Below are 22,014 nucleotides of genomic sequence, written 5' to 3'. Positions count from 1 at the left end.
AAAAAAAAAAAAAAAAAAAAAAAAACAACAACTTTAAAATAACTAACTATTCATGTTCTAGGGAATGAACATTGTAGTCCAAATTATTTTTGCATCAATGGGTGTTAAATTATGTTTCATGTATCTAATCTGTAATGTTTTTCTAACTATCCATTTTTCTCTCTGCTAGGATACTCTGGGATTCCAGGTCCCAGTGGAATTCCAGGAGAGCCTGGTCAACCAGGTCAGGATGGCTTTCCTGGTCGTGCAGGGACACCTGGGCAAAAAGTATGATGGTGGATGCCATTTAGATTTTGATGTACTGTATAATGTTTTTTTAGAAATGGGTGAGAAATTGTCACTTTTTCATTGACTTTGAGCTGTATTATATACAGGGTGAACCTGGCAGGGGTCTTCCTGGTCCTAAGGGTGCTATAGGTCAGCCAGGACTGCCAGGATTTCCAGGGGAAAAGGGTAATCCTGGAATGACAGGGGTTCCTGGAACTGATGGGCGTACTGGACCACCTGGACCTCAAGGAATCAAAGGTACAGTCATAATACCTTTAACATTTGTTAAATGTTCAAAATGTACTTAGAAGTACACTTACTTGTACGACATGATAGCTTTGTTTCTCTGTCTCACACACTCCCTGAGACGGTAAGCGCAGCCTATTTATTATAATTTGTTCAGATTCAGATTATATGCATAGTAAATGTTGTTTTAACAGTTTTCAAACATTGAGTACTTTATTTTAACTTCTCTTATTTCACGTCATCTTATTTGAGGTTGTGGGTGATTGTTCTGACATAACTGTACTCAAAGTTCCTCTGGATATTAAAAAAAATCCATTCATTTTATTTAACATTTGTATTATTGTTTTGAATTGGAAGATATTTCAATTTTTTAAATTCTAATAAAAATGAATTATTTTATGAGCTATACAAGGCATATTTGTTCAATAAAAACTTCATACATTACATTTACAATGTTCTTCGCAGTTGTCATTTAATGTCACTGACTTCCGGTTAAAGCCCTGCCCACTTCCGGATTTATCCAAATACAGATACAAATTATTTTGAAATTGTTACGGATAAAGTTCTCTGAGAGGGAATGAGACACTACACCACATTGCCATACTACAGGCATGCCTGTGCATCTTCCTTTAGATAATTTGAAGTTGATGACGTTTAATGTAGGCGCACCCAGTGACATCATATGACTTCCGTGGCCAATAGTGCTTCAGACACTGGTTTCAGTGAAGCATCCCTATATCGTTCAATGCATTAGGCAAAGATGTAAAATCCAAATCCAAAGATGTGAAAGTACCTTTAGGTTGACTGTGGAGTGGAAATCTATGTACAATACATGATCCATGCCAAACACTTTCCTCAGGTTCCTGGCTGACTCACAATCTCTGCAAGACACTCTGCATACCTGGCCAGTTAGAAAACACTAACAGCCAGGTATGCAGAGTGTCTTGCAGAGATTGTGGGGTCTTGAAAAGCAGGCAGAACAGTATATTTGTCTTAAGGATTTGTTTGTGAGGTAGGATTCAACCAAAGAGGTGCAGTTCATATAATGCTGAGTTCAGACAGGAGGTCTACTGATGTGATGTGATAAAGAAGGTGTCAGACAGTGAATGCACTAACAGAAAATAAGAAATAAGAGATTTACCTGAAAATGTGTTTTTTCCTCAAACAGTGAGAGAATTTTCTGAGATCTGTGTTGGAGAGAGGGTTTGCAGGAAATTGAAGAAGATGGGTTCAAGGGTGTAATAACTTTAAATTCATTTGGATTTTTGCAGGTAACCTTGGACCACCTGGAGTTCATGGTCCGGTGGGGCCGCCAGGTCCTCCAGGACTTGGAGAACCTGGACCACCTGGACCAATGGGACCACCTGGAGGCCCTGGACCCCTTGGTGAGTTTTTCACTCAAGTAACACCCACACAGGTGTATAGAATATGCACAAACATGCCTAGATGTTCGCAGTCTTACATTGTTTGTAACAAGCCTTGATGATATCACAGGTCAGATCGGTATAAAGGGTGAGAAAGGTTATCAAGGTCTACCTGGTCTGGACATGCCTGGACCTCCAGGAGACAGGGGTAGCCCTGGTGTCCCAGGTCTACCAGGACCTAAGGGTTTTTCTGGTCAACCAGGACTTCCTGGAAAAGATGGCTTCCCTGGTGAACGTGGTAAGTGCTTTTTGATACCCATTATTTGGCATTATATGGCATATCTGGCACATACTTGTTTACCTTAAGCTGATTCATATTTGGATGGGTTTTTTCAGGTCCAAAAGGAGAAATTGGAATCATGGGAATGACAGGACCCCCTGGATTTCCAGGTTCCATTGGAAACCCTGGAGAACCTGGACAACGAGGTACTGAATCATATTTAAGGCAATTATTTTTATTCGGACTAAATAACATACCTTTATCTTATTCTGAGAGGGGCATTAGCTAAATCTTCATGATGATGTTCTGTCTCTTTCAGGTGACCCTGGTTTGATTGGGGTCAGGGGAGAGTTTGGTGATCCAGGTCCCAAGGGTGAGAGAGGAGAGCAAGGTCTACAGGGGCCACCTGGTAACATGAGTGATGTGGATATGGGGCACTTGAAAGGAGACAAAGGAGACATCGGAGACAGAGGTACTGAGAGCGGAAGGTGTTTGCCATGGAGGTTTCAAGACCAAAACTAATGAGTTTTTTGTGCAACCGGACAAACAAAATGTTTTTAAAACAAAATATATTGTCAGACAATTTTTCTGTTTTTTAGATAAATGAATGCAATAAACTAAAAAGAATCATTGTTAAAAATCTAAGGAGAAACACATTTCTGGATTGGTTGCTTCCAAAAAGAGCAACCATGGAAGATTTAGCTGATTTTATATATGTTGAAAATCAGTGAACTGTAAACTCAGTAGACATGTCTATCAGGTGATCCTGGTCCTGCTGGAGAAAAGGGGTTCCCTGGAACACCTGGAGACCCTGGAATGCCAGGAAAAGATGGAATGCCAGGATCACCCGGACAGCCAGGTTAGTCCCTAAAGCAAAAACCTAGAGTCAGTTTAAAATTATGATAGATGTTAAGGACTATGATTCAATAATGTTTTTATGAGAATATTATTTGATTACTGTGGCTACATTGTAGGTGATAAAGGAGACCCTGGAATCCCTGGGGAGCCAGGACGTATTGGAGACCCTGGAGACAAAGGTCCAAGAGGAGACATGGGATACCCAGGTACATTTAGTAGTACTCTTCTACATGCAGATTAATAACTATTTTTTTTTGGAGAGTTACACCACAACAAGACATTTGCTCATCATAGAAGAGATATATTCATTTTTGTGTATTTTTATGTGCATTTTATATATTTTTTAAATATATGAATTAGGGCTGTCATATAATGGGTTAATTTCTGCAATTAATGTTTTCTGTATGTATGGCTATTAATACTCATTTCATCCTCGAAAATTGAGGGAAAGAATACATTTAATAGAGATTTCAGTAGTCTTGGTATTGGTGATACTGGCCTTCATTCAGGGTACTTAGTAAAAAAAAGCCATCAAACGAATATTTCAAATATATAGTCTTTATGTTGTTTCTACATTAATTTAGAAATTATATGTGAAATTATGTATTAAAATATAAAAAAGATAGGAGTAATGTTAGGTGTGATCAACGGTTAATTACAGAAAAACGTGCAATTAATTAGTCTTGTTTAAAATGGATTGACAGCATTAAAATCAATAGGACAAAAATTAGCAGAACAGTGTTGACTTTTCATACAGGTAGATAATATGCCATTACATATTAAAAAGGTTCTTAGTCTTAATCTACAGGCAGGTCAGTGTAAGGTTAATGCGAATAACTCTGGTACTGTTGTTTGTGATGTTTGACTGCTTTTCAATGAGCATTTAGTGGTTCTTTAGGTTCAATGGGGCCAAAAGGTGTTAAAGGTATTGGTGGGTCACCGGGTCACCCTGGATTTAAGGGTCTTGATGGCCCCAAAGGAGATAAAGGAGATCCTGGTGAAGCAGGAATAGGAATCCCTGGTCCCCCTGGAGCGAAGGTTTGTGTTGTTTTATGAGACTCATACTATGAGTATAAATAAGAGTACATTAGCACATTATAAATGTTAATGAATATCTTCCTCTGACTCATCTCATACTTACAGGGAAATGTAGGCGCCCCTGGTTTCCCTGGTGAACCTGGAGTGAAGGGAGAGAAGGGAATAATGGGTATCCCAGGAACTCCTGGAACTCAAGGACCTAAAGGAGACACAGGATTCATTGGTTACCCAGGCAAGATCATTACAATGATCATTGCACATTACACTTAAATGTACTACTTATTAGCAGATGTTACTAACACATTTGGACAATAATACAATAAAATGTGTTTTTCATTCCTGAGCAGGCAGTCCAGGGAAGCCAGGTGAGAAAGGTGTCAGTGGTTTGCCGGGGTCCCCAGGAGATCCTGGGCTATCAGGACGTCCAGGTAAGTCACCTGAGATTCGTTTAAAGGATTAGTCCACTTTTAAATAAACTTTAATAAACTATAAAGTTTTTGATGAAAACATTCCAGGATTTTTCTCCTTATAGTGGACTTCAATGGGCACAGTTGAAGGTCAAAATTAGTTTCACTGTAGCTTCAAATTGTTCATCACGATCCCAGATGAGAAATAAGGGTCTTATCTAGTGAAACCATCACTCATTTTCTGAAAAAAAAATTTAATTATAGCTCTCTTCTTCTTCTCCTCTATTAGACTTCTGGCAGTGTAGACGCTGCTAAGCATATTACTGCCCTCCACAGGTCAAAGTTTGAACTAATTTTTATATGCAATATGCTAGTTCAATAGTATATAACAATTAGTTCAAACTTTGGCCTGTGAAGGGCAGTATTACGCTTAGCAGTGTCTACACTGCTGGGATTCTAATAGGGGAGAAGAAGAAGAGAGCTAGTTCAAGATGAGCATTTCTGGTTAAAACACATATAATTTTAATTTTTTTTCAGAAAATGAGCAATGGTTTCACTAGATAAGACCCTTATTTCTCATCTGGGATTGTGTTGAACAATTTGAAGCTGCAGTGAAACACATTTTCACCTTCAACTGTTTGGTGCCCATTGAAGTCTACTATATGGAGAAAAATCCTGGAATGTTTTCATCAAAAACTTTAATTTCTTTTCGACTGAAGAAAGAGAGACATGGACATCTTGGATGACATGGGGGTGAGTAAATTATCAGGAAACGTTTATTTAAAAGTGGACTAATCCTTTAAGACACCCATTTAATGTTACCAGACACATTAAAAAAAGATTCTGTCCAAAATAGAACTCTTCTGAGAAAGACAAAATAAGTGTGCATAAAGTTACTTTACAGCAAGCTTCAAATCCGCCACATACATTTGGTTGTGAAAATCCTAATGAGATTTTATTTATTTGATTAGGTGAGCCTGGTCTGCAGGGTCCTCCAGGTCCACATGGTGACAAAGGTGAAGCAGGGGTAGATGGTATTCCTGGATTCACTGGAGAGAGAGGAGAACCTGGTGAGATTCTGTAGCTCTAAAGGTGAAAGGTAGCTCAAAAAGGGAAATGCTTCTTTAGAATAACACGCATATCTTGGATTCTAAACTATACGATTAGACAATGGGTTTCATTCACTAATAATTGCATAGATTGCATATTTACACTGCTCAAAAAATTGAAGGAACACTATGGAAGTAAAATAATGTCAAATGTTTTTAAAATAAAAAGCTTGTTGAATTGCACTAATTGAAAAAAAAAATGCATTATATTAACTGTGCTTCCATTTTGATGCATTGTATTTTTAAGGCTTGCATTTTTATGGGCTGAAATTCAACATGGTCGTATATTTAAGCTGTGAATATTTAAATTCTAAGCATTTCACACACATTTTCATTATAAAAAAATTCAATAATTTACAGTGGCAAGAATAAGTATGTGAACCACTTGCAGAATCTGTGCAAATGTGAATAATTTTTAAAAAATAAGAGAGATCATACAAAATGCATGTTATATTTTATTTAGTACTGTCCTGAGTAAGATATTTTACATAAAAGATGTTTACATTTAGTTCACAAGACAAAACAATAGCCGAATTATTAAAATAACCCCATTCAAAAGTTTGTGAACCATTGATTCTCAATACTGTGTGTGGTTACCTGATGATCCACGACTGTTTTTTTGTTGTGTGATGGTTGTTCATGAGTCTCTTGTTTGTCCTGAGCAGTTAAACTGAGCTCTGTTCTTCAGAAAAATCCTCCAGCTCCTGCAGATTCATCAGTTGTCAAGCATTTTTGCATATTTGAACCCTTTCCAGCAGTGGCTGTATGATTTTGAGATCTGTCTTTTCACACTGAGGACAATTGAGGGACTTAAACACAACTATTAAAAAAGGTTCAAACGTTCACTGATGCTCCAGAAGGAAACACGGTGCATTAAGAGTCGGGGGGTAAAAACATTTGAACTGGATGAAGAAGTCACAATTTTTCTATTTTGTTTAAATATCATTATTTTTCATTTAGTACTGCCCTTCGGAAGCAACAGAAGATACTTGCATGCTTCCCGGAAAATAATTAAGTACAATTTACCTTGATATTTGAATTCAAAAGTGTTTGGTCTTGTATATCACTGTACTAGTCCATTAAGCTATGTTAAGCATTTTATATGTCCTGATGGCAGGGGAATCCTATGACGTATAAGGGAAACCCTAGTATTACAACACAGTGCCGCGATATAAAGTTAAGGAAACTAAACAACAGAGAGAAATATATGTCTACCTCAGCTTTAACGTTTGATCTGTACATCACCATCAGGGAATAACGTTACAATCTCGTTCATTGGAGAGAAAGCTACTTACATGTAGCCTACACAGGGAAAATAATTGTAAAGACACTGAATTAAACATAAATGCAGCTTTTGTGTCTTTGTCAACTTTTCTGCATTTATACTGGCCCTGATAATCATCACACATTCACTTACCGTTTGCTCCATTTCTGCAAATCCGTTTTTATGAATGCATGATGACTTACTAGCCGTTGCTCTGGTCTTTGTAAACAGCCACTAGCGGCACCTGCTGGTGAAGCGAACTAACAGCAGATGGAGATCATGGCACTCTACTGCTTTTCCTGCAGTTCCCGGATGTAAAATGTTGAATTTTCTGCCGAATTTGAACCAAGCGAATTTGTAAAGCGAAATAAAATGGACCAAAAATTGCTAGTCGAATATTATAAGTTGTATTTTTAAAAAGAATTAATATTTTGGAAGTGAAATCTGAAAGGTGAATATAAATGACTGAATTTTTAATAATGAAAATGTGAGTGAAATATTTTGAATTGAAATATTCATAGCTTAAAAATATGACCATGTTGAATTTCAGCCCATAAAAATGCAAGCCTTAAAAATACAATGCATCAAAATGCAAGCACAGTTAATGTAATGCATATTTTTTTCAATTAGTGCAATTCAACAAGCTTTTTTTTTATTTCAAAAACATTTGGCATTAATTTACTTCCATAGAGCACTTTGAAAACATCAGATTTCAATGGGGAAAAATATCATGCTGGATATCTATACTGATATGGACTGGGTAATGTGTTAGGAGCGGAAGGATGCCACATCATTTGATGGAAATGAAAATTATCAACCTACAGAAGACTGAATTCAAAGACACCCCAGAAATCATATTGAAAAAAATGATGCAGCATAGTCCATTTTGCTGAAATTTAATTGCAGCAACTCAAAATAGAACTCAGTAGATGTAGTTGTATACTACAACTACAGTAGTACTCAGTAGTTGTATGGCCCCCATGTGCTTGTATGCATGCCTGATAATGTTGGGCATGCTCCTAATGAGGCGACGGATCGTGTCCTTGGGTATTGACTTCCAGATCTGGACCAGGGCACTCCTTGACAGGCTGAGGTGTAACCTGGCAGCGTCGGATGGACCGAAACATAGTGTCCGAGAAGTGATCTATTGGATTTAGGTCAGGTGAGCATGGGGGCCATTCAATGGTATCAATTCCTTCATCCTCCAGGAACTGCCTGCATACTCGCGCCACATGAGGCCGGCATTGTCGTGCACCAGGAGGAAACCAGGACCCATTGCACAAGTGTAGGGTCTGACAGTGGGTCCAAGGATTTCATCCCGATACCTAAAGGCAGTCAGGGTGCCACTCTCTAGCCTGTAGAGGTCTGTGCGTCCCTCCATGGATATGCCTCCCCAGACCATCACTTACCCACCACCAAACCGGTCATGCTGAAAAATGATACAGGCAGCATAATGTTCTCCAGACCCTTTCACATCTGTCACATGCTCAGGGTGAATCTGCTCTCCTTTGTGAAAAGCACAGGACGCCAGTGGCGGACCTGCCAATTCTGGTGTTCAATTGCAAATGCCAATCCAGTTCCACGGTGCCGGGCAGTGAGCACAGGGCCCACTAGAAGATGCCATGCCCTCTGGCCACCCTCATGAAGTCTGTTTCTGATTGTTTGGTCAGAGACATTCACACCAGTGGCCTGCTGGAGGTCATTTTGTAGGGCTCTGGCAGTGCTCATACTGTTCCTCCTTGCACAAAGGAGCAGATACCGGTCCTGTTGATGGGTTAAGGATCTTCTACAGCCCTGTCCAGCTCTCCTAGAGTAACTGCCTGTCTCTTGGAATCTCATCCATGCTCTTGAGACTGTGCTGGGAGACACATCAAACCTTCTGGCAATGGTACGTATTGATGCGCCATCCTGGAGGAGTTGGACTGCCTGTGCAAACTCTGTAGGTTCCAGGTATTGCCTCATGCTACCAGTAGTGACACTGACCCTAGCCAAATGGAAAACTAGTGAAAAACAGTCAGAAAAGATGAGTAGGGAAAAAATGACAGTGGCCTCCACCTGTAAAACCATTCCTGTTTTGGGGGTCGTCTCATTTTGCACCTGTTGATTTTGCACAACACATGCATAAGCACATTCATTTGTTCTTCTAACTATAATGATCTAAGTTTAATGAATTTTGAGTATTCTAAATGAGTGACTGCAGGACCAAGTCATTTGCATAAAACATGCCCAAACCATCACAACCACACAACCTTTCATCACAGCAAACATATGACGTCCCCTAAGGATGTGCTATCATCTGAGAGTGTGTGCAGCAAGATCCCTGAGCAATGCCAAGTGTGCCATCCTCAAAACCAGTTTAAACACCTTTTATACAGACACGTGCTACATAGGTGCATCTGCATTATTGTATGTAGAGGAATCTCACATAACTCACCTTTTCTAACACTTTTGTATGTATTTGTGATATACATATGAATAAAATGTAATCTTAACATGTTTATTAGGACACACAGTAAGTGATTTTTGCAAAAGTGTGGTTCCAGTTCTTCCTACATTTTTTTCATAAATTTATAATACATTTTAGTACAAAAGTTGATGAATCTGGTGAATGAGACACAATAATCTAAAGACAAACAATTGTTCTGTTTCTTTAGGTATACCTGGGAAAGGACTGCCAGGAACCCGCGGAGAGCCTGGCAGGAAAGGTCAGAATCACAGAGCCCTAAAATTAGATTGTCATTTATGGATGACAAGGAGTTCTACTTCATATTAATACATTTTTAGTTATTTTTTAATTAATACTTTAAGGATGTTTTAGTGAAAACTCCTTTTCCCCACACAGGTGACAAAGGCAACCCTGGTCTTCCTGGCATTCCTGGGAGTCCAGGTATCCCTGGAACCAAAGGTGAGAAAGGTCTGCAAGGATTCCAAGGGGACCTAGGTCGGCCTGGAGAGAGAGGACTTGCAGGAACACCCATGGAGGGGCCTAAAGGGGACAGGGGACCTCAGGGGCAGCCAGGAGAAAAAGGTGAACCCTAAACACCTCACCATACAGAACATTCTTTTCTTATTAGTAGTCTAACAGTACGGATGTCACTATGGGTATAAAATGTCATTCTTGTTAATTACCGAACTGCATGTGAATTGTATTGAACTTTATATAGCACTCTAAAACATGAGTGAATGTGGCCTGCGCCATCTTACACCATTTTTTTTACCACAGGTGCAACTGGTCTTCCAGGCCAACCTGGTATACCAGGCAGTGCTGGATCTAAAGGAGAAAAGGGAGATGCGGGCTACCCTGGCCCACCAGGCTCTCAAGGGTATAAAGGAGACAAAGGTTTCACTGGTGGTCCTGTGAGTTTGTAAAGGTTACATCTTCTATAATAAAACATGTGCCTTTAAAAATGATGGGTATACTTTAATACAGTCGTGCTCTGTAGGGTGAGCCTGGATTGCCTGGTTATAATGGACCAAAGGGTGAGATGGGACCACAGGGTGTTCCTGGTTTCCCTGGTAAGATTTAAGATGAAATTTGACTTGACAGAATGTTGAAGTGCAATTTATTTGTCCTGTGTGTCATCCTTCATATTTATATAAAGCAATGCTTGACAGAGAGGGTAGATTGAGTGGCTTTTATTCCAGGTATAAAAGGTGAGCAAGGAGTGCTTGGTCCTAAAGGTGAAGGAGGTGATAGAGGATTCCCAGGTGTCAAAGGTATGAACAAAACTTGAACTTAGATTTCCATTAAATTGTATTATTAGTGTCTATCCATATTTATTCAGATAAGCCTTTTTTTTTTAAATTGTATAGCTAACATTATTAGTATACTTTAATTTTATTGCTCTACATTTTACATAATTGTTCATAATAATAATAATAATAATAATTAGTATTATGTAAACATATTTTTTTTATTGTTATTGAATTATATAGATAATGTAATTTAATATTAATATTGTACAATCTTGAAAATATAAAGGGTTAGTTCACCCAAAAATTACATTACTCACCCTCATGTTGTTCCGAACCCACAATACCTTCGTTCATCTTTGGAACACAATATATTGTGATATTTTTGATGAAATCAGGGACGTTTCTGGTCTCCCTATACACAGCAATGTCATAACAAATTTCAAGGCCCAGAAAAGTAGTAAAGATGTCATTAAAATAGTCCATGTGACTACAGTGGCTCAACCTTAATGTTATGAAACGACAAAAATACTTTTTGTGTGCAAAAACAAAACAAAAATAATGACTTTATTCAACAATTTCTTCTCTTCCCTGTCATTCTCCTACGCTGTTGACAAAGTAAACACAGTGTAATAAACGAAGGTCTTACTGTTTGGAACAGCATAAGAAATTTCCTTTTTGGGTGAACTAACTATTTAATATTGAATTGCTTTGACTGTGTTCTGATACAGGATAAACTCACAGAATTACAGATTCAAATTTTGCACGTCCACCAAATTGCTTCCACAAATCCCTATTTGGAATGCTTGAATGTGTGGTGAAGCACCTATAATAAATGGACAGTTTAGGTCCTAATGCTCTATAGACTGTAAGTTTTACTGAATTTCTGCTTTTAATCATTTGATTTAAGGTAGCGAAGGACCCCCTGGACCCCCTGGACCGCATACACTTGTAAAGGGAGATCCTGGTTATCCAGGACCACAGGGTCCCCAAGGTCCAGCTGGAATCCAAGGCTTCCCTGGACCGAAAGGACAACAGGGTGAGTCTTTCAACTATCTTTACTTACAAGTCTATTAAAAAAAAAAAAAAAAAACATAAGTTGACATCTTTTAACTCAAAACCACTCTCCTAGGTGTGACGGGACCTCAGGGTTCAAAAGGTTCTGATGGGACACCTGGCTATAATGGACTTCCTGGAGCAAAAGGAGAGCCTGGACAGACGGGACCCTCTGGTAGGTGCACAGCCACTCACAATTATGAAAACACACAATGCCAGTTCCAGGCAGAAGAACTGGAGGAAAGTTTTGCAAATTTTAGCAGAACTGAAATGCCTTTCATTCATAAAATCACCTATGCTCACTGGTCCCTATTTTATTTCCCAAATTTTCTTTTCCGTAGGTCCCAGAGGGTACCCTGGACCCCCAGGGCCTGATGGTATCCCAGGTCACATCGGCCCTCCTGGCCCTTCCTCAATGGACCATGGCTTCCTTGTAACCCGCCACAGTCAGACTATTGATGTTCCACAATGTCCAGATGGAACAACGCTGATCTATGACGGATATTCGTTGCTTTATGTCCAGGGCAACGAGAGGTCACATGGGCAAGACCTAGGTGAGCACAGTAATCACACAATTCATATACAGTAATTTTTATCATTAATATATTAAACAGTTGCTGTTTAATATATATATATATATATATATATATATATATATATATATATATATATATATATATATATATATATAGATATATATATATAAATTGATATATATAAATAAATGAGCAGCAAATCAACATATTAGAATGATTTCCGAAGGATCATGTGACACTGAAGAGTAATGCTGAAAATCCATCACAGAAATAAATAACATTTTAAAATATATTTAAATAGAAACTATTTTATTGTAGTGTAGTTATAGTGGAATATTAATCAAAGTTACACAGTCCCTGACGTTCCTTCTCTCTTTACTCTATAGGTACAGCTGGTAGCTGTCTAAGGAAGTTCAGCCCAATGCCTTTCCTTTTCTGCAACATCAACAACGTATGTAACTTTGCATCTCGTAATGACTATTCTTACTGGCTCACCTCTCCCGAGCCCATGCCCATGAGCATGGCCCCTGTTACCGGTCAGAGCATCAAACCTTTCATCAGCAGGTTTGTGATCTTTTATGAAACATTTGATATTTAGAGTAGGAATTCCTTGTCCTATTACTATGTTTTCCTGTGACAGATGTGCAGTTTGTGAGGCTCCTGCTATGGTGATAGCTGTGCACAGTCAGACCATCAGGATCCCAGCCTGTCCTCGTGGTTGGGATTCTCTCTGGATCGGATACTCTTTCGTCATGGTGAGGAGACTATAGAAATATTTTGCGCGATTTATCAAAATAAAATCAATATCATGTTATTACTTAATTTTATAGTCAAATCGCTAAGGCGGCAAATAATTTAAATAAATACAGTGGGTGCGGAAAGTATTCAGACCCCCTTAAATTTTTCACTCTTTGTTATATTGCAGCCATTTGCTAAAATCATTTAGGTTATTTTTTTTTCCTCATTAATGTACACAGCACCCCATATTGACAGAAAAACACAGAATTGTTGACATTTTTGCAGATTTATTAAAAAAGAAAAACTGAAATATCACATGGTCCTAAGTATTCAGACCCTTTGCTCAGTATTTAGTAGAAGCACCCTTTTGATCTAATACAGCCATGAGTCTTTTTCTGGATTTAGTATCAGTTTAATATTGAATGCCAAAATCGTGTAGATGCATCAGACAGGCAATAATATAAAGTTAATAATAAATAAGTGAATAAATTAATGAAAATGAGCAATTGGGGTCTAATGACCTGCCTGATTTCATTGACAAAAGGGTCTGCCTGGATCATAAAATGCATTTTGTGAAGCAAATGTTAATTTTGTGAATCTAATATGTGCATTAAAATGAATAAGAAATGAATTTTACCAAAACATTTCTTGAACGAAGTATCAATTTTGGGATAAAGACAGATCATTTCGTCCATGAAATTAGAGATCTTTCTTTCTTTCTTTCTTTCTTTCTTTCTTTCTTTCTTTCTTTCTTTCTTTCTTTCTTTCTTTCTTTCTTTCTTTCTTTCTTTCTTTCTTTCTTTCTTTCTTTCTTTCTTTCTTTCTTTCACATTTCAGTTGGTCAGCTACTTTTTTATTACTGAGGATTCTTACCATTAAATAAAATAATACTAAGATACGTATTTTCCTGTTCTCCTGGTAAATGTCTGTTTTTATTGTGGTTCCAGGAAACCTGTCCCAACAACACTAAAAGCTATAGAAATATTTTGCGCGATTTATCAAAATAAAATCAATATCATGTTATTACTTAATTTTATAGTCAAATCGCTAAGGCTGCAAATAATTTAAATAAATACAGTGGGTACGGAAAGTATTCAGACCCCCTTAAATTTTTCACTCTTTGTTATATTGCAGCCATTTGCTAAAATCATTTAGGTTATTTTTTTTCCTCATTAATGTACACACAGCACCCCATATTGACAGAAAAACACAGAATTGTTGACATTTTTGCAGATTTATTAAAAAAGAAAAACTGAAATATCACATGGTCCTAAGTATTCAGACCCTTTGCTCAGTATTTAGTAGAAGAACCCTTTTGATCTAATACAGCCATGAGTCTTTTTGGGAAAGATGCAACAAGTTTTTCACACCTGGATTTGGGGATCCTTTGCCATTCCTCCTTGCAGATCCTCTCCAGTTCTGTCAGGTTGGATGGTAAATGTTGGTGGACAGCCATTTTTAGGTCTCCAGAGATGCTCAATTGGGTTTAAGTCAGGGCTCTGGCTGGGCCATTCAAGAACAGTCATGGAGTTGTTGTGAAGCCACTCCTTCGTTATTTTAGCTGTGTGCTTAGGGTCATTGTCTTGTTGGAAGGTAAACCTTCGGCCCAGTCTGAGGTCCTGAGCACTCTGTAGAAGGTTTTCGTCCAGGATATCCCTGTACTTGGCCGCATTCATATTTCCCTCGATTACAACCAGTCGTCCTGTCCCTGCAGCTGAAAAACACCCCCACAGCATGATGCTGCCACCACCATGCTTCACTGTTGGGACTGTATTGGACAGGTGATGAGCAGTGCCTGGTTTTCTCCACACATACCGCTTAAATTTAAGGCCCAAAAAGTTCTATCTTGGTCTCATCAGACCAGAGAATCTTATTTCTCTCTGCCATAAAGCCCCGACTGGTGGAGGGCTGCAGTGATGGTTGACTTTTTCCCATCTCCCGACTGCATCTCTGGAGCTCAGCCACAGTGATCTTTGGGTTCTTCTTTACCTCTCTCACCAAGGCTCTTCTCCTCCGATAGCTCAGTTTGGCTGGACGGCCAGCTCTAGGAAGGGTTCTGGTCATCCCAAATGTCTTCCATTTAAGGATTATGGAGGCCACTGTGCTCTTAGGAACCTTAAGTGCAGCAGAATTTTTTTGTAACCTTGGCCAGATCTGTGCCTTGCCACAATTCTGTCTCTGAGCTCTTCAGGCAGTTCCTTTGACCTCATGATTCTCATTTGCTCTGACATGCACTGTGAGCTGTAAGGTCTTATATAGACAGGCGTGTGGCTTTCCTAATCAAGTCCAATCAGTATAATCAAACACAGCTGGTCTCAAATGAAGGTGTAGAACCATCTCAAGGATGATCAGAAGAAATGAACAGCACCTGAGTTAAATATATGAGTGTCACAGCAAAGGGTCTGAATACGTAGACCATTTAGGACCATGTGATATTTCAGTTTTTCTTTTTTAATAAATCTGCAAAAATGTCAACAATTTTGTGTTTTTCTATCAATATGGGGTGCTGTGTGTACATTAATGAGGAAAAAAAAATGAACGTAAATGATTTTAGCAAATGGCTGCAATATAACAAAGAGCGAAAAATTTAAGGGGGTCTGAATACTTTCCGCACCCACTGTATAGTCATATTGAATGTGGCCCATGAAAACTCAAATGGAAATAGATTTTTTAACATTCTGTTCACTTTATGGTTACTGAGATATAAGTTGTTTCTGGCAAAGAATATGGCAAAGAATAAGTGTGAACACCAAGTTTTTCCCCAAATTTTTTAACCCTAAAAGGATGGTTTGCCCTCAAACGTCTTCAGAGTAAAAAGTCATTTTTCCAAACATAGCTATTTAAGTAACCTGGTTAAGAACTGACATGAAGCTAAATCTGTTTACATTCAAAATTCCCAAGGAGGATTCAATGAGAATGTATACTTGTGAATGGTCAGTTAAGGTCTCACACTGTCTGTCTGTGTTATAGCACACCAGCGCTGGTGCTGAGGGCTCCGGTCAGGCTCTTGCCTCTCCTGGCTCTTGTCTGGAAGAATTCCGCTCGGCTCCCTTCATCGAGTGTCATGGTCGTGGCACCTGCAACTACTATGCTAATTCCTACAGCTTCTGGTTAGCCACCATAGAGGACAGCGATATGTTTACGTAAGTACACACTTTATATTCTTGAGCAACTGGCTGAACTCTCATGTAGTTTCCCACCCTTTTAATGGATGCACCATTTTTTTTTCTTCCACTTCACACAGAATATATCACATATTAAAGCTTTATTTGTATTATTTCAAATGTTTATGCTGTATATGCCACGCCCTTGATGCATCTCAAAGCTACAGTAAAACCTCTCTGTAACCACAAGAGGTCACAATACCTTCTTTGTGATTTAGAAGCATTTGTACTGTATTTATGTCTCACTATTGTGTGAATCATTATTAAGTTAACACACCTAATAACCAATAACCAGATTAACTTGCAACAATTAGCAGTACAAATTAATTTTTCTTTATTATTGAGTTCAACTAAGAGACAACTAATAGAATTTGATTTTCCATCAACATTGCATCAGTGTCCACTTTACAAATTACATTATGCTTCATGGTACTGTAATTAATTACAAAATAATTACTTAAATATTACATATATCATGTTAATAAGTATTACTTAGGACTGATAGTACAAAAATGAAACGTAGCATATCATTAAATTAAACATTTATCGAATTTCATGTTTTATAATTAATTTAATAATTAGATAATTTAATAAATTAATTAATTAATCACTATATATGCAGTTTTGGAATATTGCTACAATCAAAATTGAAAATTGACCAGAATCTAAACAATTTCCTATGGAAGCCTGTTTCAGCAATTGTTTATATCAAAATTCTGGATTTAGTATCAGTTTAATATTGAATTCCAAAATCGTGTAGATGCATCAGACAGGCAATAATATAAAGTTAATAATAAATAAGTGAATAAATTAATGAAAATGAGCAATTGGGGTCTAATGACCTGCCTGATTTCATTGACAAAAGGGTCTGCCTGGATCATAAAATGCATTTTGTGAAGCAAATGTTAATTTTGTGAATCTAATATGTGCATTAAAATGAATAAGAAATGAATTGTTCCAAAACATTTCTTGAACGAAGTATCAATTTTGGGATAAAGACAGATCATTTCGTCCATGAAATTAGAGATCTTTCTTTCTTTCTTTCTTTCTTTCTTTCTTTCTTTCTTTCTTTCTTTCTTTCTTTCTTTCTTTCTTTCTTTCTTTCTTTCTTTCTTTCTTTCTTTCTTTCTTTCTTTCTTTCTTTCACATTTCAGTTGGTCAGCTACTTTTTTATTACTGAGGATTCTTACCATTAAATAAAATAATACTAAGATACGTATTTTCCTGTTCTCCTGGTAAATGTCTGTTTTTATTGTGGTTCCAGGAAACCTGTCCCAACAACACTAAAAGCTGGGAATCTACGAACTCACATCAGCAGGTGTCAAGTGTGCATGAAGAGGGTATAGAGAAGCCTCAGCATTGCATTTGCTCTTTGTGTTCCAGTTTTACGAACGAACGACAAACGTATGGTGCTACTTCTATGAAAAGCCATAGAAAAAACTTCAAGAACACACATAGAAAAATACCCGTCTCAACGTTTATAGCAATGGAACCTCAAGATCTACTGGCACATTTGCTTCATACCGAGCGCTTAACTAACATTGTTCCATTGTGTCTAATGAATGACACCTGTTTACACTTGCACTGAGTATATGTATTAGTAAGCAGGTAACCTCCAACAAGAGTCCGTATATGGATCGGATGCTATTCCGTACAAGCCTTCTTACATTTTTCAACTTTATTTATCATGACACTCAACAATATCAGATGCAGATATCTTGTTTATTTCTCTCTCAAACATATAATCAAGCAACACTAACATTATAGATTTGGATAGTTATTTTTTCTTACTTCACTGTCAGTAAGTTTGTCAGCACCCTCTTTGTATGATGTAGGAAAGATCCAGCTTTGTTGTAAATATAGTGCTCTATTTAGTTACTTAACACTCTGTCACCATAATCTCTTCAGGTAAATGCCATTGATTTTTGTTATACTTAATTATTTATAAAAACTTATAAGATGAGAGTTTAAGCACCAAGGGGCCTTTCCTTTCTACATTGATTTCTTTGTTAACCACTGCAAAAGACCTTCATGGCACATAAACTGTAATATTCTGCACTGTTTTTTTTTTTTTTGTTTTTTTTTTTTTTAAGCATGTGGTCTTTCGACTGAAACCTGCCATGTTTGAATCCGCATTTTGATGTGTATTTTTGTTAATGTGTGCTTGCGGCTGTGCCTGGTCCACTTTCCTTTTGGTGCAGAAAGGTTGTCATTACTCTTATGTAATGGCACAGTTTCAGTCTCAAGCTGTGTTAGAAATTGCCTCTTATACCCTCATGCACAATACCCTACATTAATATAGTCCACTTTTGATGGAGTGAATGAAAACGAGCGAGAGAATTCAGTGAGCCGGAAGGGCTGCCGCTTTTGCATAGTTTGTGCTTGATGTTTAATAATCAAAAAAAACTGTATTTTTTTAGGCTGGATCAAGCTAATGCGCATGCGCATACCTAAACTGAAGAGACGCACGTCTGTTTCTATAGAAACCGGTGATTCTAACGGCCGCTGAAGTGACGCGATGACTTTACCAGTCGGCGATTGGCTCTTATTTAGAAGGCGGGACTTATTCCGCCATATTGCGCGTTACACTTTCTCCAATTCAAAACAATACGAGTGACACGTCTTGTTTTATTCTATAGTCTTTGGTATACATTAGTTCTACACTCATTATTGTGGTGCATTATGGGATTGAATGAGTGCACTCGATGAGGTCCACCATGGTTTCGGACACCACTACAAATGGTTGTCCACTCAAATAGTTCCCTATGTAGGGTATAGGGGGCAGTTTCGGACACAGCCTCAGTTTTCCCATTATGCCATTTAACTTCCTATGAAAAGACACTACACTCTTAAAAATAAAGGTTCTTTATTGGCATACAAAGATCCATGGAACTTTTCCATTGCACAAAAGTTTCTTTATAGTGAAAAAAAGGCTCTTTAGATTATTGAAATGTTCTTTACACTAAGAAAAACATGGTTCTTTTATGAACTTTTCACCAAAAGAGCAACCAAAATGGTTCTATGGAATCGCTGTGAAAATGTCCTTTTGGAACCGTTAGTATTTTAAGAGTATATTGTCGATGTCTTTGCAGGTCTAACCAAACATATTCAGATGTTGAACATACAGTATGTCCAAGTGCACTATAGCGAGTCACCTCTGTTGCCTTTAAAAACATATATTTTGTCAGGAATTCAAGGTCATCACATCTTGTTTGTTGACTCCATTTATCACTCTGTTGACTTGAACGCATCGGCAAACTCACCTGACTTGATTCCTACCACATCTGTGAGAGACTCATCCAGAATTTAGGGTCTGTGTCTGAAGTAAGCATGTTCCCTCTTTAATTGTAATAGAATCATATTGCCTATAGATTCCGTTATATGTATTGAGTTTCTTTTGTCTTAATGCCTCAGATGCCAGACCAAAGAACCTGCACATGTCCCCCTTACACAGTGGATTTGTTGCTCATGATTTTTTTTTTTTTTTATCATTTTACACTGATAATACTTGACTCTCTGCAGTACTTGCTTTTACGAAACTTTCCCCAGAGTTGACCTTTTTTGTAGAATTTATCAAATTGTTCCATTAAGTAAATAGCTAGTTGTGTTTAAATTTGAAAGTGCCTTACATGAATCGAGATGTGAAGAGTCACGGATGTGAGCCCACACAATGTCACTGATCTTGCACACACCCGCTGTTGCTCTGTGCATTGATGTGTCCATGAAGTATTAATGGCTCTTGCTTTGGAATATGTCGATTAATACAGAGGTTGATTGAAATTTATGAAAATATATATTTTTTCAGTGTCAAATGATTTCAGTGATGCCCCCATTCTATACTGTGTTATACAATAAATTGTTTGTATAAATGTGTAATGCATTTGTCTTTTTTATACCAAAAAAGAGGGTTTTATATATATATATATATATATATATATATATATATATATATATATATATATATATATATATATATATATATATATATATATATTCCCCAAAAATTGTAGTTCACCCAGAAACAGAAGTTTCATCTGCTCACCAAGGCTACATTTATTTAATTAAAAATACAGTTAAAATATTGTGAAATATTATTACAATTTAAAATAACTTTTCTTTTTAAATATATTTGACAAAGTAATTTATTCCTGTGATGGCAAAGCTGAATTTTCAGCATCATTACTCCAGTCTTCAGTGTCACATGATCCTTCAGAAATCATTCTAATATGCTGATCTGCTGCTCAAGAAACATTTAATCTGTACAACTGTACAAAATATTTGTGTACAATATTTTTTTTTCAGGATTATTTGATGAATAGAAAGTTCAAAAGAACAGTGTTTATCTGAAATCTAATCTTTTGTAACATTATAAATGTCTTTAATGCCACTTTTGATTGATTTAATGCATCCTTGCTGAATAAAAGTATTAATTTCTTTAATTTCTTTTCAAAAAAATAAAAATAAAAATTCTTACTGACCCCAAACTTTTGAATGGTAGTGTATAATGCTACAGAAGCTTTGTATTTCAGATAAATGCTGTTCTTTAGAACTTTCTATTCATCAAGGAATCCTGAAAAAAAAGTACACAACTGTTTTCAACATTGATAATAATACGAAATGTTTATTGAGCAGCAGATCAGCATATTAGAATGATTTCTGAAGGATCATGTGACACTGAAGACTGGAGTAACGATGCTGAAAATTCAGCTTTGCATCACAGGAATAAAGTACTTTTAAATTGTAATAATATTTCACAATATTACTGTTTTTTACTGTATTTTTAATTAAATAAATGTAGCCTTGGTGAGCAGACGAAACTTATTTTAAAAACATTAAAAATCTTTGTGGTTCCAAACTTTTGGACTGTACTGTATATATATATATATATATATATATATATATATATATATATATATATATATATATATATATATATGTATATATATATGTATGTATGTACACACACACAGTTGTAAGAAAAAGTATGTGAACCACTTGCAGAATATGTGAAAGATTTTAAGAATAAATGGTTCACAAACTTTTGAATGGGATCATTTGAATAAATTCAGCTTTTTTTTTTTTTTTTTGACTTGTGGACTATATGTAAACATCTTTTATGTAAACTATCTTACTCATGACAGTACTTAACCAAAAATAACATGCATTTTTTATGATTTCTCTTATTTTGTTACAATTAATCACATTTTCACATTATCTGCAAGTGGTTCACATACTTTTTCTTGCGACTGTACACAAGATATTAAATGCTTTGGATATTATGACAATTTCTATACTAATACAAAAGATTACTTTTCAGACTTATAGATCAAATATTATTATTATTATTATTATTTTTAATCACACAGCATTGTTCTTTTGTATGTGTCTTTAAATGACTAATGTAAAATCCGGCAAAATGACAAACTTTAATATTCATACTTGACCTTCCGTACATTGGCCTGGAGAGGGCGCTCTAAGTACACAGTTTTTACAAAGTGGTAACCCTTACTACAGCTCATTCCTGTCAAGTACATATCATATTACAAAACAAGGCTATAAAGTTTTTTTTTTTTTTTTTTTTTTTTTTCCCAGATTATATTTCATAATATTTACATTGCTTTACAACTTCCAAATTCATTTAGCCCTCTATGGGACTAATTATACAATCACAGCTATAAAAAAATAAATTACTACATATTGTACATATATTTAAGACTAAAATCATTTTCCAAAATTAGTTTTCTTCATCTGACCTTTGACCCCCTTTTTTTAGGGTGCTGTCATTTATAACTGACTTTGTCCTATTAGAGTAAATTATTTTTGGCAAATTGTCTGAATATTCACACACATTCAAATCCATTTTCACAACCTGAAAAGTAGTAAAATCTTAGTATTTATCTAGTCTTAGTATTTAAAAAAACAAACAAACAAAAAGCTTTATTAACATTCAATTTCATCTTGTGCTACTATATTTCATTTGAAACTCATGTAAAA

The 22,014-nt window shown here is 36.6% G+C and overlaps 1 protein-coding gene across 1 annotated transcript in view; it reads left to right on the top strand.

Moving 5' to 3' along the window:
• The window catches only part of col4a1 (collagen, type IV, alpha 1), a 77,482-nt gene extending 57,628 nt beyond the window's left edge, over positions 1–19,854 (top strand). Inside the window, exons 29-52 of the mRNA XM_067408626.1 lie at positions 170–267; positions 375–525; positions 1,785–1,898; positions 2,008–2,175; positions 2,274–2,363; positions 2,477–2,629; positions 2,918–3,016; positions 3,132–3,221; positions 3,914–4,053; positions 4,159–4,285; positions 4,401–4,481; positions 5,432–5,530; positions 9,488–9,538; positions 9,676–9,861; positions 10,057–10,190; positions 10,277–10,349; positions 10,479–10,550; positions 11,437–11,565; positions 11,659–11,757; positions 11,924–12,136; positions 12,505–12,682; positions 12,759–12,873; positions 15,827–15,999; positions 17,285–19,854. Coding sequence (XP_067264727.1) covers positions 170–267; positions 375–525; positions 1,785–1,898; positions 2,008–2,175; positions 2,274–2,363; positions 2,477–2,629; positions 2,918–3,016; positions 3,132–3,221; positions 3,914–4,053; positions 4,159–4,285; positions 4,401–4,481; positions 5,432–5,530; positions 9,488–9,538; positions 9,676–9,861; positions 10,057–10,190; positions 10,277–10,349; positions 10,479–10,550; positions 11,437–11,565; positions 11,659–11,757; positions 11,924–12,136; positions 12,505–12,682; positions 12,759–12,873; positions 15,827–15,999; positions 17,285–17,366 — 2,915 coding nt within the window. The 3' untranslated portion in view covers positions 17,367–19,854. The remainder of the gene's footprint in view (positions 1–169; positions 268–374; positions 526–1,784; positions 1,899–2,007; positions 2,176–2,273; positions 2,364–2,476; positions 2,630–2,917; positions 3,017–3,131; positions 3,222–3,913; positions 4,054–4,158; positions 4,286–4,400; positions 4,482–5,431; positions 5,531–9,487; positions 9,539–9,675; positions 9,862–10,056; positions 10,191–10,276; positions 10,350–10,478; positions 10,551–11,436; positions 11,566–11,658; positions 11,758–11,923; positions 12,137–12,504; positions 12,683–12,758; positions 12,874–15,826; positions 16,000–17,284) is intronic.
• Positions 19,855–22,014: the final 2,160 nt, after the last annotated feature.

The sequence above is a fragment of the Chanodichthys erythropterus genome, chromosome 14 (assembly GCF_024489055.1).
Source record: "Chanodichthys erythropterus isolate Z2021 chromosome 14, ASM2448905v1, whole genome shotgun sequence".
Taxonomy (NCBI): domain Eukaryota; kingdom Metazoa; phylum Chordata; class Actinopteri; order Cypriniformes; family Xenocyprididae; genus Chanodichthys; species Chanodichthys erythropterus.
Note: the sequence above shows the minus strand (reverse complement) of the source record. Positions and strands in the feature narration are given on the sequence as shown.